At 46.0% G+C, this 16,634-nt stretch overlaps 1 protein-coding gene across 10 annotated transcripts in view; it reads right to left on the reverse strand.

Annotated features, from left to right (window-relative positions):
* The window catches only part of AFF3 (AF4/FMR2 family member 3), a 618,492-nt gene that overhangs the window by 125,320 nt on the left and 476,538 nt on the right, over window positions 1-16,634 (reverse strand). For all 10 annotated transcript variants that reach the window (XR_004352729.1, XM_032652346.1, XM_032652348.1 and 7 more), the window contains one exon: window positions 4,171-4,222. Coding sequence is in view for 9 of the 10 variants with exons in the window: in XM_032652346.1 (XP_032508237.1) it covers window positions 4,171-4,222 (52 nt within the window). In the remaining variant the exon portion in view is untranslated. The remainder of the gene's footprint in view (window positions 1-4,170; window positions 4,223-16,634) is intronic.

The raw sequence follows: 16,634 nt of genomic DNA on the forward strand, positions 1-16,634 counted from the left end.
GCTGGGATGAAGTGAGAGAGTGGCATGGACATATATACACTACCAAATGTAAAACAGATAGCTAGTGGGAAGCAGCCGCATAGCACAGGGAGATCAGCTCGGTGCTTTGTGACCACCTAAAGGGGTGGGATAGGGAAAGTGGGAGGGAGGGAGACACAAGAGGGAAGAGATATGGGGATATATGTATATGTATAGCTGATTCACTTTGTTATAAAGCAGAAACTAACACACCATTGTAAAGCAATTATACTCCAATAGCGATGTTTAAAAAAAAGAAATCAAAATAAATCAATTTTCAAAAGTAAAAAAAAAAAAAATAAAAGAGGACAAATCTCAAATCAATAATCTAAGCTCCCTCAAGAAACTAGAAAAAAAAGAACAAAACGAACCCAAAGCAAACAGGAGGAGGGGAACAATAAAGATAAGATATCAATGAAATTGAAAAAAGAAAAACTGACAGAGACTACCAATGAAACAAAAAGCTAGTTCTTTGAAAAGAGCAATAAAATTGATAAAGCTCTAGTAAGACTGACAAAGAAAAAAAGAAGATCTGTATCAAGAATGAAACAGGGGCTATCACTATAGATCCAGACATCAAAAGGACAATGAAGGAACACAACTCTACACACATAAATATGACAACGTAAATGACATGATGGATTAATTACTTGAAGAGCACGTACCACCATAACCTACCCAATGTGAAATAATCCGAATAGTCCTTTAACTATTAAGGAAATAGAATTTGTAAGTTTCTAAAAGTCTCCAGGCCCACATGGTTTCCCAGGAAAATTCTGACAAACATTTAAAGAAGAATTAACATTAATGTTATACAATCTCTTCAAGAAAGAGAAGAGCAAGGAACACTTTGCAGTTCACATGATAAGCCAGCACCGTCCTAATGTCAAAACCAGACAAAGGCAATACAAAAAAAGAAAGCTTCGGAACAATATTCCTCATGAATATAAAAAGACAAGCATGTGAGGAAAATGTAGAGCAATGGGAATTCTCTTATACTGCCGGTGGGAGTGTCAGAAGGTACAACCATTTTGGGAAAATGGTTTGGGATAGTCTACTCAAATTGAACATCCTACAGCACTTCTACTCTTGGGGACAGACCCATAGGAACGTTCCCATACACTCCCCAGAGACCTGTACAAGAATGTTAGTAACAGCACTATTCCAATAGCCCTAAACACCCTCGTGTACGTCAGCAGTAGGACAGGTAAGCAAATTACAGTATATGCACATAATGGAATGGGATCCAGCAATGGAAATGAAAAAACTTCACTTACATGCAATATCATGCATGAGTCTCACAGACAAAATGCTGAGCGACAGAAGCCAGACACAGCAGCGTGCGCTCACGATCCTATTGATGTAGCTGTGCTTCAGAGACAAGCGCAATTACCCTACGGTGTTAGAAGCCAGGAGAGTGGCTATTCTTTTGGAGGCTGCTGCCCCGAAGGGGATGTGGGAGACCCAAGAGGCTGGTCATGTCTGTGTCTTGATCTGGGTGCTGGCTACACGGGTGAGTGTGGTTTATGAATATTCATCAAGTTGTATTCTTAGGTAACGTGTAACTTTCCTCTATGCCTGGTGTATTCCACTGTAAGTTGACTAAAATAGAAGAAAAAAGCCTACTGGATCTGGTGACATGAAGATTGCGGGTGAGCACAAGTTGTGAGGAAGTGGCAGGCTGCAGGGATCTAAGGTTAATTCCAATTTTACAAATGGTGACACCAGAGCACCGAGCAGTTCAGTGACTGGGTTTAAGGCTGCAGAGCCACTGCGTAGCAGAGCAGGGACTTGAACCCAGGGAGCTGCTGAGCTGGTGCTCACTCACTAAACTAGCCTGTCTCTTATTTTGAGAGCACAGAGGCAATGATAAAGGAACATCAAGACGGGAATATGCAAATGCATGAGTGTACGAGGCTACTTTAGGAAGAGCAAACAGCTGTAGCAACTCGATGCTCTTGTGGATGTTCCTTTATCACAGTGGCTACACAGGCTGGTGACCGACAGTCACAAAGACAACCAGGTGTCATGTTAGAAAAGAACAAGGATTTTAGTACACTATATTTATTGAGGCAGGGAAATATACAGTACATTTTTGAAAGATTTTGGGTTAAGAGACAGGCTCTGATTATATCTGAAAAAATAATTTACGTTAGGTGCTTAATTATCTCTCAATGCCAGAGAAATGCAGAGCGTGTATGTGTGCTGTGTATATGCACAGGCTCCGCTCTTTTGGGGTGCAATCATATTTCGGTCTTGAAGAGAAAAAAAATTCTATGCCATTAGTGCTTTTTAAAAGCATGGGATTTAGGATTTTGTGATTAGGTCAGGGTATATATAGGATATATAAAGGATAACTTAATATAATCAGTGTTAGAGCAATCACTAAACTGCCACATACAAAACCACTGTCCGGAGTCTCAATTACAAGGGAGGATTAGGGTATGAAAGTCATTCATTCTGTCAGCTGCTTTCATTGTAAAAGACAGGAAGGTGTACATACGTACAGACCGAAAGCAAGAAGGATGTGACTGGTAGATTCACAGTACAATATTTTCCACAGCTACAGACTGAAAAGGAGTAGTTAATGAAGCAAAATGAGTAAACTAAAGGTTCTCACAGCCTTAGAGAATGTTTCTAGTTCATCCTTGATAACTAATTGTTTTAAATTGTGTTTTCAGTGGAAACATTTCCTGGAGATAATTCAGGAAATTCTTTCTAAATTAAGGAAGTCTCGCTGAATGAAACAGTCTGTAAATCCCTTTTCCAGTATCAAGTATACACACTCTACATGTTTGCTGTGACTTAATCCACAGCAAACATAGGTCCAATCCTATCTGGACCTCCACTGGGAAAAAAAACACAAGAGATGAAATCATTTGCTTGTAGACACAAAGACGAGGAACCAACATGAGGGGTGAAATCATTCCCCAGATCTGCCAAGATTGCTGGGCTGTGGATGTCTGATGGGCCTGCTGCATACACCTAGAAACAGATCAATAAATCTCTAAGAAAGCCCGAGTGGCCCTCCTTGCTCAAACTTTCTTCACTTGGGCTTTCCTCAGCTGGCCAATCTAGTTTCAAACTGCATTGAGTTCTATCTCATACCCAGTCCCTTCTTTGATGCCTCACCTTCTCTTACAAGGCGAGCAAGCTTTTCTGTGATCTCACAGTCATATCTGGCTCAGATGCTCTTCCCGGAAATTTCCTTTGATCTCACCTCTACACACTCTCTCAGTACATTATGTGCGTTTGCATGTCTAGACAGCTGCAACACCTGCACAGCATTCCACGATACCTCTGTATAAAATTCACCATTCCAAGATGAACTGGACAGTATACGTGTCTTGTATCACGTGTAAAAATGACACAGAAAACCTCTCTGAATTGTCTTTATACCTATCACGTTTATCCCACCTTGACACGATACAAAACAGGTGATGAGAAAAAGGAAACAGAAGTGGAGGAAAATCTGTCTTTTCATGTTTTCAAACTTGCTTTAAAATACAAACATTTCCTGAAATGCAGAAGTGAGAGTGATGAATGTTAATTGGGTATTTTATCACCTTAACTGACTGATCAGAAGAGTATTTATAAACCCCTGACTGATGTCTCGAGCCGATAAATCAACACCAGGGGAGAACATTTCAAGCACATTTATCACTTAAGACAAACAGGCTATTCTGAGCGCGATTATTTTTTATTCATCGTTTTAGCTCACCTCTACCTTTGCTTCCGCTCAATGTTAATAATATCTGTATAAGACTTCTCAATATTTAATGCTAAAGCATGCTTGTTGCATGCTGACGAGGTGAAGCTCACACATTTGATCTCCAGAAAGCCAGTAACCTTTCCAAAAACAAAAGCTCTATCTCACATTGAAGCCTGATCCCCGGCGGCTTCCTGATAAACAGCTGCTGTTGGCTTCGATGCCATGAAGATCACAGAATTACAGTTTTATGGGAAATTAAAGCCAAGATATTTGAACAGACTGGCCCAATGGCACAGAATCTCGTAATCAGCAGAGGATACCCAGCGTCCTAGAGCATCACAATTGAGCATTTGTATGACTCAGTTAATACCCAGGACAGTCTACCAGATTGGCATCATCATATCACATTCAGAGAACGGCAACATCAAGGAAAATCTTACCTGTTCATTCTCCTCTTCATCGCTACTTAGCTTAAGGTCATCTTCTAGCATTCTGAAAGAGGGAACAAAGAGGTACAGATACTTAGAAAATTCAAGAGAATTTAGCACCAAAATACCTGTATTAGAGCAATGTTTCAGTAATGAGCGTATTAGATTTACTAATTAAAAAAAAAATGTTTCCTTTTGAGCCCTTTTCCTCTGATGCACTTAGGAAATTACAAACTGCCACATCATGAAAATAAACCCTCACAACAGCCAAAGGACGTGATGACCTGCTTCAGGAATATGAGGTTTTCGGGTTTCCCTGGTGGCGCAGTGGTTGAGAGTCCGCCTGCCGATGCAGGGGACACGGGTTCGTGCCCCGGTCTGGGAGGATCCCACATGCCGCGGAGCGGCTGGGCCCGTGAGCCATGGCCAATGAGCCTGCGCGTCCGGAGCCTGTGCTCCGCAACGGGAGAGGCCACAGCAGTGAGAGGCCCGCGTACCGCAAAAAAAAAAAAAAAAAAAAAAAGAATATGAGGTTTTAAACGAACAGAGTCAAATAGGTGCTTTTCCTTGTGAAGTTGTAATTCCACAATTATTTGTCCAGTGTTTTCCATGTGGCGGGTGCTGAGCTACATCTCCATCACCATTCGTGGGAAGCAGAAGGAGAGAGCGGGCAGAACCCTGCCGAGAGCTAGAAAACCACAAACTCAAGTTCTCAGAGCAGCTGCTGGGCCTTCCCCCATCCAAGATCTGCAAAAGACAGCTGCCTGAACATCCTACTGGATGAGGAAAACCAAATAGGAGGAAACCTTCTGGGAAGACTCTGGGGAGGAACTCCCCAGAGCCCCCTGGGTCCCTCAGCTGCGTCATGACAACCGCAGTGGGGAAGCTTACTTTTGGGTCCGTAAGAGTTAAAAGTTAAGAAAAAAAAAAAAAAAAAGAATTTGAGAAAGAATATATAGGTATGTATAACTGAATCACTTTGCTGGACACCTGAAACTAACACAACACTGTAAATCAACTATACTCCAATATGAAATTAAAAAAAGAGGATATATTAAAAAAAATTAAATTAAAAAAAGAAAGAATTTCAAACATCATTTCTGACGATGATGAAACTGTATTCTTATCAGCATTGCTGATTTATTTCTTTGTAGAATAATCGTTTTCAGATGAACTCATTTCATAAGAAGTCTCACTCAGAAGTGTGTTCTACACACAGATGAATGCAGAGCTCTTCTGTCCAGAGTGAGGGGAAGAGTCCGTCTTTGGATGGACCCTGGGGCTCCAGGGATCAGTGTGGAGGCCACTGAGTCCCTGTGCTCGAAGGCCTCGCTCTCCTCTCTGAAATCACCTTCAAAGTCCAAAGACTGACCCCTAAAATGTGTTGTTTCCTATAAAAGCCAATTACAGGCCTATTGTAGATACATTCCTCTGAATATTTTTATAAGTAATTTCAGTGACTTTTGGGGTGAACTTGGGGTAAAGATCTGCCAGGGCAGGGCGTGGGCCCACTTCTGCCTCTCACGGCTGTGTGTTTGGGGCAAATCAATAAACGGCCCCGCCCCCAGCCCCATTTCCCTCTTTGTAAAATGAAGGGTTGTGCTGGACATCTCCAAGGTCCAGTCCTCCTTTAGCGTCCGAGAGTCTGCAAAATAAATGTGCGCCCTATTTCCTAAAGTAAAACGACTCCTGTATTTGTTCTAAAGAGCACAGTTGTGAAATTTTAAAGCAATTCTTGGTATACCATTTAAGCCATGACCACTAGGACACCAAATCCCCCCTGGCTACAGCTGTTCTACCAGCAGCAAGTGGTATCCTTCTTTTATTATTCAAACCAGAAGCAAACAAGCCAAACACTGGCAAGGACTGCACAGCTGCACCTCAACCGCCCTTTACGTCTGTGTGGCACGTCACTCATTTCCCTTGACCTCGCAAACTTGAACCTGGGCTTCGAAGAGAAGAGATACTGGTGATTTATTATATTAGAGTGCTGTTGGGGGAGAATCTAGGTGAGGACGGTGTTTCATTTGTCCTGGGACACTACTGACCAGCACGGTGATGGCACAGAGTACAGTACCAGTTGGTTGGCTGGGCAGCTACGATTTTTTTTTGTTTTTTTGTTTTGGCTGCGTTGGGTCTTCGTTGCTGCGCATGGGCTTTCTCTAGTTGTGGCGAGCAGGGGCTACTCTTCGTTGTGGTGCACGGGCTTCTCATTGCAGTGGCTTCTCTTGTTGCGGAGCACGGGCTCTAAGCGCACGGGCTTCAGTAGTTGTGGCACGTGGGCTCAGTAGTTGTGGCTCGTGGGCTTAGCTGCTCTGCGGCATGTGGGATCTTCCCGGACCAGGGCTTGAACCCGTGTCCTCTGCATTGGCAGGCGGATTCTTAACCACTGCGCCACCAGGGAAGTCCCCCCATGATGATTTTCCTACCCAAAGGCACAAATACGTTTCTGATGAAAAGGACCAGAGAAGTCAGGACAGTTTCTTACCCCCCACTCCTCACTCCCTCTTTTGGGGTCAGCTGCCAACTGCAATTCGGTTTAATCTCAAGGACTGCCCTGTAAACACTGGGTGTTCACAGTGTGGGTGGTCCCGTCAGGGGATGGGAAGGGGGAGGGAAGGACACACAATCGTTTTTAATGACACCCCGTTAGATGGAAGTCACGTCAAGGGTGCCTGAGTAGTTTCATCTGTGTATGGGCGACAGTGTGGACAGATTTGAAGGCCATGGCCAACCAGAGCAAGATGCCCCTAAATGTCCCAAAGCAAGGGATCTTAGCTTGGCCGCACACCCGTCCTGTGACTCGGCTACCACATGAAGCTGGCAGAGTAAAAGCCGTGTGTGGGGTTCCTTTTAAGGTAGGGAGTAGAACTTGTTTAGTTTATTCTAGGTGCACGCTAAATGTGTCAACACATGAACATGTGTCTGGTTGAATCTCAGGCTGCCTTTCACACCCCTGATCCTGGGAGAGTCACACCTCTGGGCCATGGTTTCATCATTTCTATAGTGAGACTCAGCTCCCTTGTCATCCCTTCCAGAAGAAAAGCAGTCAGAGATCCACCTCACTTTGGGAATAGGAATTATCACTGAATTTACCTCTCTTATGTTAAAAAAAAAAAAAAAAGATTAATTGTGTTTCTGGTCTGAGATCCAAAAACAAAGGATCAAATGTAAAAACATTCTGTATTCAAGAGAGGCTTGGAGAGAAGTTAGACTCCAATAAACTTCAGAATGTCTTGGAAAAATGGGAACACCGAGACTGACAGCTCGTTCACATCGCACAGTAATCCTGTGAGCCTGCTGCTACCAGCACGAGGGACCGCATCCCTGGAACAGACGGTCACCACTGCCCGGCGCCCCAGACCCCAACAGGCGTGCGCTGAGATGACTCAGTCTCAAGGCCACCCAAGAACACGCCCGGCCCTTCTACATCATTCTGGCCACAGTGGAGTCCCTGTGACTCAACTTCCAAAGCACAGTGCTGGCCCCTTTTAATGCTGGGAAAACCAGAGTGGCTCCTTAGAGAGCCTGAGGAGGAGCTGAGGAAGATGTGAAGTTAGAGAAGAATACGGAAGAGCTGGGACCACTTAGGAGCCTGAGAGCTGTCCTCATTTGGTGAAGGCTGTGTCTGCCTCCATCGAAACACACAAATGGCACCATCGGAGCAGACTGCCCCCAAATCTGATCCCACCTGCTCGACAACATGTTCATCATCTGTCTATTTTCAGAAGGAATTACACTGGCGTAAGTAAATTAAACAAGAATAATAATAACAAAAGTTTTAAACCAAGAGTGAAAGAAAATGCAAAGTAAGTGTTGGTTAGGACACAGGGCAGAGATGGAGGATACCTGACTCTGTTTTTGAAAAAGCAAGGAAGGCCAAGACTCTGATGCTCTGAAGCGTTGAGGATGGAGACTGGGGAGGGTCATCAGCACATAAGTGCAGGGCCCGTGCTTCAGCATCACACTGACTCGCAGGGCACCCTGACGCACCTCTGCATCCCTACACCCCCCTCACCTGAGCACCACCAGGCCTTCCTCCCGATGGTGACGCCCACCCACCCACAGCCACGCTCCTTCCATGTCCCTTGGCGCCCACTCCCCCTTCGTGTCCCCGCAGCACCCTCTTAGGTGTCCCAGCTCCTGTCCAACCTGACCTCATTCAACCCTACCTCGAGGCGGGTGCTGCCGGAGCAGCAGACCTCGGGGGTCTGAGCACAGACTCTGGAGTCAGACTGCCTAGGAGGAATCCTGGCTCTGCCACTCAGCTTGCTTATTAGCACAGAATCTTGTGCGGAACCAACATTCAACACATGTTCCTTTTTCATTAGTATTCCTCTTTTACCTCTGAGGGCCATGCCTTGGAGCGTTTAAGAAACTTGCATGCGTAAACAGTTTGGGACAGAAGATGTTTCTGTAACAGTGCCTTAGAACTAAGCCATTTGCTCTGTTCTCAGGCCATGTTGAGAAGAAAAGATGACGTTTTCTAGAGGTTGCGGAGGGGGATCTATTTTAGGATATAACTGCTGCCATGGTTGATCGATCTGACGTGAGTTCGTGCCTGCAGAGGACAGAAAACATGGCCACCAGCCCGAGTGCACAGGGGACTATCCTGGGAGCCTGGAGTACCCACAGCCTGATGACAACAGCTGAAATAAAACAGATAATAAAATCAAACTCTGCGAATGAAGGCCGGAGAGCAGAGGTGCAGCCAGAGGTACAGAGAAACCTGGACTTCGTGCCCTGAGCACCTGAGCAGCTGTCACACTGTGTCCAGAGCACTTCCGGTCAGTGCCTGGTGGTAACTTCACAGTGGAGTCTGACCAGACAGCTGACTTCACAGTGGGACCCTGACAGGACCGAGGCAGGATTTTTTTTTTTAAACATGCAATTAGGTGATTCAGATTCTATCCATTTTTCACTGGTGAACTGTGTAGACAACAGTTTCTTAAAATTATTGTCCCAGGAAAATTACAACATGCCCCCTGAACACCTGGTACAAAGGGTCAAAAGGTTTGAGCCACGGGCTGAAGGCTCTTATGCTTTCACGCAGGGACAGAGGGTCCCATGGGAACTGTGTAGAGGAAGGGTATGTGGAGGTTTGCCTCTGAGCTCAGATCGGGGAACCCAGTACAAACATTTCCATCTGTGGTTTGCCAAGGACCACCTCAGGTGAACCTCTCTGCTTCTGGAAGTGAAGGATGAAGAAAACACTGCCTCACCACCAACAGTAGAATTGGCATTCAAACTCCCAATCACCTACACATTCAATTTTCTACTGCGTTCTTTCAGTGGTGGGCACCTATCTTTGGAAAGCATACTGTCTCCCAGGGCTGGTTCTTCTCACAGATTACATTCAAATCAGCATTGCCATTTTAGCCATTTTTAAGTGCCTTAAAATTTTGAAGGTCTGGCATAATGAACTCTCACGGAACCCAGTCGCCTCATCTGAAGGTAAGGCCCTCAGAAAAGGGAGGAATTCAATACAACCCTTGCAACTTTACTATTTGATGATGGTAGCTTCCCTGTGTGTACTATTTTTTAATTGAGCAGTAGACAACTTTACATTGTAGCTAGTGCTTTTATATATATATATATTTTTTAAAATAGATTTATTTATTTTTGGCTGTGTTGCATCTTCGTTGCTGCACATGGGCTTTCTCTAGTTGTGGCGAGCAGGGGCTACTCTTCACTGCGGTGCGTGGGCTTCTCACTGCAGTGGTTTCTCTTGTTGTGGAGCACGGGCTCTCAGCACGTGGGCTTCAGTAGTTGTGGCATGTGGGCTCAGCAGCTGTGGCATGTGGGCTCTAGAGCGCAGGCTCAGTAGTTGTGGCACACGGGCTTAGTTACACTGCAGCATATGGGATCTTCCCGGACCAGGGCTCGAACCCATGTCCCCTGCATTGGCAGGCAGATTCGTAACCACTGTACCACCAGGGAAGTCCCTGGTGCTTATATTTTTGAGGTCCACAATTTCTCAGGAAGCAGAAATAGTAGCCTACCCATAACAGATGGCCAACTGCTTCTAGGGCTCATCTGTATCTTACACAGGTATTGCAAACGGGCACATTAACTACCTTCAAATATAATGGCAGTCATTTCACAGAGCAGCCGTTTTTAATTAATAGGGTTTTCCTGGAATTACTTGTCATTTGGGGCCCTTATCAGATCTGAATCCTTTAGTTCTTCTAAGTTCATTTCATTTTGCTATGTCTTAATGGCTTCTTGAAAACCTGACTTTTATATGGGCTGTTTGGTTTGCAGATTTGTTTCTATAGCCGGTGCTTCTATGATCTCCACCTATTTGAGATTTAAAGCCAAAGGCAAATGTTTATGAATCCCCATTAAACATATTCCTATATGCAAAATGGATAAAGAAGACGTGGCACATACATACAATGGAATATTACTCTGCCATAAAAAGAAATGAAATTGAGTTATTTGTACGGAGATGGATGGACCTAGAGTCTGTCATACAGAGTGAAGTAAGTCAGGAAGAGGAAAACAAACACCGTATGCTAACACATATATATGGAATCTAAAAAAAAAAAAAAAAAGGTTCTGAAGAACGTAGGGGCAGGACAGGAATAAAGACGCAGACGTAGAGAATGGACTTAAGGACACGGGGAGGAGGAAGGGTAAGCTGGGACAAAGTGAGAGTGGTATCGACGTGTATACACTACCAAATGTAAAACAGATAGCTCGTGGGAAGCAGCCGCATAGCACAGGGAAATCAGCTCGGTGCTTTGTGCCCACCTAGAGGGGTGGGATAGGGAGGGTGGGAGGGAGACGCAAGAGGGAGGGGATATGGGGATATAAGTATACGTATAGCTGATTCACTTTGTTATACAGCAGAAACTAACACAACAATGTAAAGCAATTATACTCCAATAAAGACGTTAAAAAAAAAGACATTTTCTATAGTGCATCTCATTGAAACCTCACAACAACCCAATGATTAAATGATAGTACTACTAAAAAAAAACCATATTCATATACGCAAATATCTATTCTAACAATTAGCTGTGCATGATAAACCTATCTGTTATGCAAGTCCACCTCTCTGAAGGAATCCAATCCATCCTCTCCACTGCTTGGAACACAGGAGGAGAAGTTATAAAACTCATTTCACTGTTTTTGAAGTCCACTGCTCTGTCAGGGTCAGCACTACCATCTGCCTGGGCTTATTTTCAAAAACACTTGACCACCTTCCTCTCCACATTCGTTCAGAAGAATTTAGCTCGTGCCATTCCCCAGTTAACTGGGAACCAGGACGGCTAGGACAGGCTCAGCCTGGGGTTGATGATGTAGCGCATCCAAGGCACAAATGAAAGAACTTAGTCTGGAAGCCAACGTAGAAATCAGGAACGAGACAAAGGGTGGTCTAGATGACCTGAGAGTTTCCAGCTCTGATGCTTTCCTACCTGGGTTTCCTACCTACATCTTTTGAGGCAATGTGGAGCATAGGGAGATGGTTTCTGTTCACACACATCTTCTTCCTGGACCCCCTCTTCCTAGGATTGGTTCTAGCTGTCAATGAAATCACAAATGATCTTCTGATTCTGCCATGTTCAACCTGGGGCGAAGGTGTCCTGTACCTCTTCTGTTTAAGAACAATAGGTTCCAATGGTCCTTTTCTTCCGCTTATATGATAAGTCCACCTGCGACCTTGACACAGGCCTGTGTCATCTCATTTTCTTGCTACTTCAGACCCTCGCAAAAGCCAACCTCATTCAGGAGACCTGTCAAACCCTGGTGAGATACGGGATGAACGTGTGTCTTCAAAATCTCAGTCAAGCAACCGCCTTTCCAGATAGTCCCATATCTAGTATATTAATACAGAATAAATGGAAATCAAAGGAAGGTAAAAATCAACACTAATAAAAGGACACAGTCTGTGGTACTAGAGTGTGGAGTGGTGGAATGAGGCTGGCCAGCATTGAGTCTGAGTTCTGTCCGTAACCAGCTCTGTAAACTTGGGCAAAGTGTGCACTCACTCTGGATATTATTTCCACATCTCTAAAACGAAGCTGGGATAAAATGACCTCTACAGCCCCTTGTGGCTCTGAATTCTGACTCTCTGCCTTTACCAATGCGTGGAAAGTCCAGTTAGATTGTTGGAGATTTAGAGGGTTCCCTGGATCTGAGCTGATACGACTCATAAAAGTAAAACTGACAGGTTGGAATCTGAGTCAGGATCCACACTGGAGTCAGGAGCCTGGGGTGAAGTCCGGTTACTTCTTTGAGCACTTACTTCCTCGTATGTCAGGTAAGACATTTCCCATCGCTGTTCTAAAAATTCAATAGGAAATGGACATGGCAGTGCTTTTAGATGGTAGAGTGCTACATAGAATGTTTGACTACTTCTGGAAACATTGCGCATGTGATATGGTGTGTAGGACAGAGCCTCGCCCTCAGGCAACAGCCTGTGACTCTATAATACCAGAGCAGCTTCTCCTGGACCAGGAACAAAGGCAATAATCAGACTGAACCCCAGAGCTCCTGCACCAGGTGGCCACAAGGACTGGACTGGGAGATGGTGCCAGTTCCCCAACTGGGCTTGAGACCAGGGAAGTGTTCTTTCCTCTGTTACAAACTAATCAATTGTCTCTAGGTATTTTCTAGACGCTTCCTTAGTACAGTGAAATGTGACCCCAAACACACATCCAACAGCTTTTGGGTAAAAAAACTAGATTCATCTTTTTCTTTTCTCCTAACAGCAACTGCAAATAAAATCAGATGACACATATGCTAAATGATGAGCAGAGCAACAGAGCCATCTGCCGAGCCCCCAAGGAGCCTTCGTCAAGTCCTCTAGGCTCTGGTCCACCCGGCACCAGAACTATACATCCTCGCAAACGCTCTGTGTCCGCAGGATCCTTCATTCTTTCTAAGGAACAATGTGTCCCCGAGCTCCACCACGAAGGCACATTTAGAAAAGCATGAAGTCACAAAATATTCTTCCAAGTAACTGAAAACGGGACGCTAGCGGCCAAGGGAAGTTCCTCATCAGATCAGTCCTCTGGGGCAGGTGGACTGCCGTAGGACGCGGAGGTGCTGTGGGAGAATGTTTACAGAGAAAAGCGGCCTTAGCAGGCCACCTGATCTGACCTCCAGCCCTAGGGAAGCAGGAAGCTCCCTCCACAGGCACCCTGGGAGTCAAAGCTGGGCCAGTGGTTCTCAGACTAGAGCAAAAGCAGCATCACCTGAGGGCTTGTTAAGACACCGGTGTCTGGGCCCACCTCCAGGGGTGGGAAGGGGCCCCCAAATTTGCATTTATAGTAAGTCCCCAGGTGATGCAGAGGCTGCCGGGCAGAGGCCTCAGTTTTAGAAGCGCTGGGCTAGGCCATCACCTCCTGCCCGCAGAGGTTTATCACATCTCTAGTCAGCTACTGAAAGTCGAGAGCCTGTGATATGGCCCCTTGAGCCACCTCTGAGGGCATATTGGGGCCTGTGGTCTGGGTGGATGGGTGGGGGGCCTGGGGCCCTGAGGATGTGTACTCCTCCCCAGATCTCTCCCAGTTTGCCCTGGCCCACAGGGTAGGACCCCAGAGAGGACCAGGGACCCCCTCCTCTCACCCCCAAATCTGCTAAGGAAAAGAGCTCGTTCATTCAACCAACTGAGCCTGACTCACTGAATACAAGTTCCAAAGGCTCTGTGCCTGCCCTCAGAGCACCGGGTTATCAGGGGACAGAGACAAGTAATCCAGCGATTGTTATACGGTGGGATGGGCCCTCGAGCAGAGCACTGGAGGAGGAAGGACCTGTGCTGGCTTCAGACTCCTAAAGAAGTCAGATGGAGTCGGGGAAGGTGACCCCCGAGCATGGCATGCCTGGGGATGGAGGTAGGTTATATCCTGCACTCCCACGATGTTCTTTTCTTTTGGAAAAGTGATACACACACAGGGTTCCAATGCCATCCCCCCCCACAAAGAAAAAATCCAGGGAAATGTCTACCTCCCCTCCTGTCTCTACCTGCTCACTTCCCACTCTTTCCCCCAAAGTCACCACTGTCTGTAGTTTCTTATAGATGATTTCCGAGTTTCTTTAATGCATTAACCAGCAAATGGGAACACAGCACTTTGGACCCCTTACTGTCAGTACATGGCACTGGTGGACGGGTGTAAGGTTAACGGGACCTTTGTTATCTAGCTGCAGCAGGCAGCTCTAAGACACTCCCAACGACCCCAGCCTCCTGGTACTGTGTCCTCCCCACCCTGAGTGTGGCTGGACCTAGTGACCTCCTTCTAGGGAACAGAACAGGGCAAAGTGATGGGGTGTCACTCGTGAGATTGGGTGATGTCCACCTGCTGGCATGCATACCCTTTGGCTCTCTGGCTGGTTTGCTCGGATGATGAAAGCTGCCACGTTGGGAGCTGCCGTATGGAGAAATCCCCATGGCCGGGAGCTTAGGGGACCTCTGGTCAACGGCCAAGGAGGGAATGAGGCTCTCAGCCCAACCACTGGAAGGAACTGAGTCTGGCCAAGAATCACGCGATGTGAGCTTGGAAATGGATCTTTCCCTAGTCAGGCTTTGAAGTGACTGCAGCCCCGGCTGACACCTTGATGGCAGCCTCTCCAGAGACCCTTAGCCGGGAGACCCAGCTAAGCCATGCTCAGATTCCTGACCTACAGAAACCATGAGATAACAAATGCCACTAAGTTTGGGGGTAATTTGTTGGCATCAATAAGTAACTGGTATGCCACTGGATGGTAGTAAATATTTAGTGTGTCCCTTTTCAAGGTCACTCCCAATTGCTTGTGCTAAAGCATGAACAGCCATCATTCAAACTGTCTCAGAGGAGTATAAAGCAAGCCTAACAGGTCACTAAAATGTTCTAATAGTCACATTCAAAAAAAGTAAAAACAGGTAAAATTACAATATAGTCAATATATTTAAGCCAACATAGCATTTCAAGGTGACAACATACACATTTCAAGGGCTCAGTAGCCACGTGTGGTCAGTGGCTGCTGGACTGGACGACACGGGCTCAGAGCTTCTGCAGAAGGTGAGGGGTGTTGACACCTCCAGAAGGTGTCATGTCCCCGCCTCCCTGCAGCTCTCCTTTGCCTCTTGCAGGGCTCAGTCTTCTCTACAATTCCTGCCTCACAGAGTGCACTGGACAAGCCTGTAAAGTTACGTAAAGGCCCTGGTAACTTAGAGTGTGGAGGAGCTGAGCGGGAAAAAGGGAAGGCTCTGGTCAGGACGGATTGCAACTGCACACCCCCAATGACGACTGCTGGTGGACACAGGGATTCCAGAGGCCTGTTTCTGAGCCAGTTGAACATGTTAACGACCCATCTTGCTCCCAATTCTGATGACGCTATCTGCTCATGGCGTGGTGCGCCGTGATGTCTTACAAAACAGCTGTAAGGCAGAAACCAGCGCACAGCTGCAGGTGGCCCACAGGGGGGTACGCTCAGGGCCATGCGTTTAGGAGCCATGGCCTCGGAAAACAGAACAGGGGCAGCCTTGCAAATACACCTTGTAAAACGCTGACCACTTGGCAAGGGAAGTCTGTCCACTGTTTGCTCTCGTTTATCGTGTCCCCACTTCTGTTGGATGTAGTAAAGACACATCTCGCTAAAGTTATTTGAAATATCCCAGGTTTTTTTTTTAGTTTTGTTTTTTGCTTTTTTTTTTTTTAGTTGTGTATTTTAAAAAGTGTGCTCGTTGTTCTTTTTACTTGGAATTACAGTTGCAAGGGGACTAGATAGGGGATCTGAGCAGCCTGGAGGGAACTCTTTGTCTGGGAGAAATGGAATGCTGGGCCCAGTTTCCCTGAACATCTCAGGACTCTTTCCACCCAGAAAGCTGTAAGCACCGCACACAGCTGGTGTGACTGTGAAAATATGAAGATGCTCCATCTTTTCCACTCAGGGCACTGCAGGCCACGGTTGTAAAGTAGCTTTCTCTGATCTGACTTGAAAATTGCTTCCTCCTAAAAGAATTATAGGGAAAGAGGGCTGGACGGACTCGATCATTTCTATCAAAAAACAAGCTGGACTCTAGAAAGGGTAATTTAACAGGGAAGACTCGCTCCTCAAAGATGGTTTTAAAATTCCTCTCTTTGTTCGTTACAAGGACTTTTAGAAAATTAGCTTCTGAACTAATGTTCTTGGTATTAGAGAATTCCGTTTCTAAGGCATAATGAATTCAAGTACAGAGTGTGAAAGAACACGGTCCTTTTTCGGCAGAACTGGAAGAGAGGTTGGGGGACCTCGACTGGGAAGCTTTGCACAGACTTGACCATGGGCATTTCTTTTTTTGTTTGTTTGCGGTACGCGGGCCTCCCACTGTTGTGGCCTCTCCCGTTGCGGAGCACAGGCTCCGGACGCGCAGGCTCAGCCGCTCCGCGGCACGTGGGATCTTCCCGGACTGGGGCACAAACCCGTGTCCCCTGCATCGGCAGGCGGACTCTCAACCACTGCGCCACCAGGGAAGCCCTCATTCATAACTTTTGACAGGAAGAATG

This window comes from Phocoena sinus, chromosome 13, assembly GCF_008692025.1.
Source record: "Phocoena sinus isolate mPhoSin1 chromosome 13, mPhoSin1.pri, whole genome shotgun sequence".
Taxonomy (NCBI): Eukaryota; Metazoa; Chordata; class Mammalia; order Artiodactyla; family Phocoenidae; genus Phocoena; species Phocoena sinus.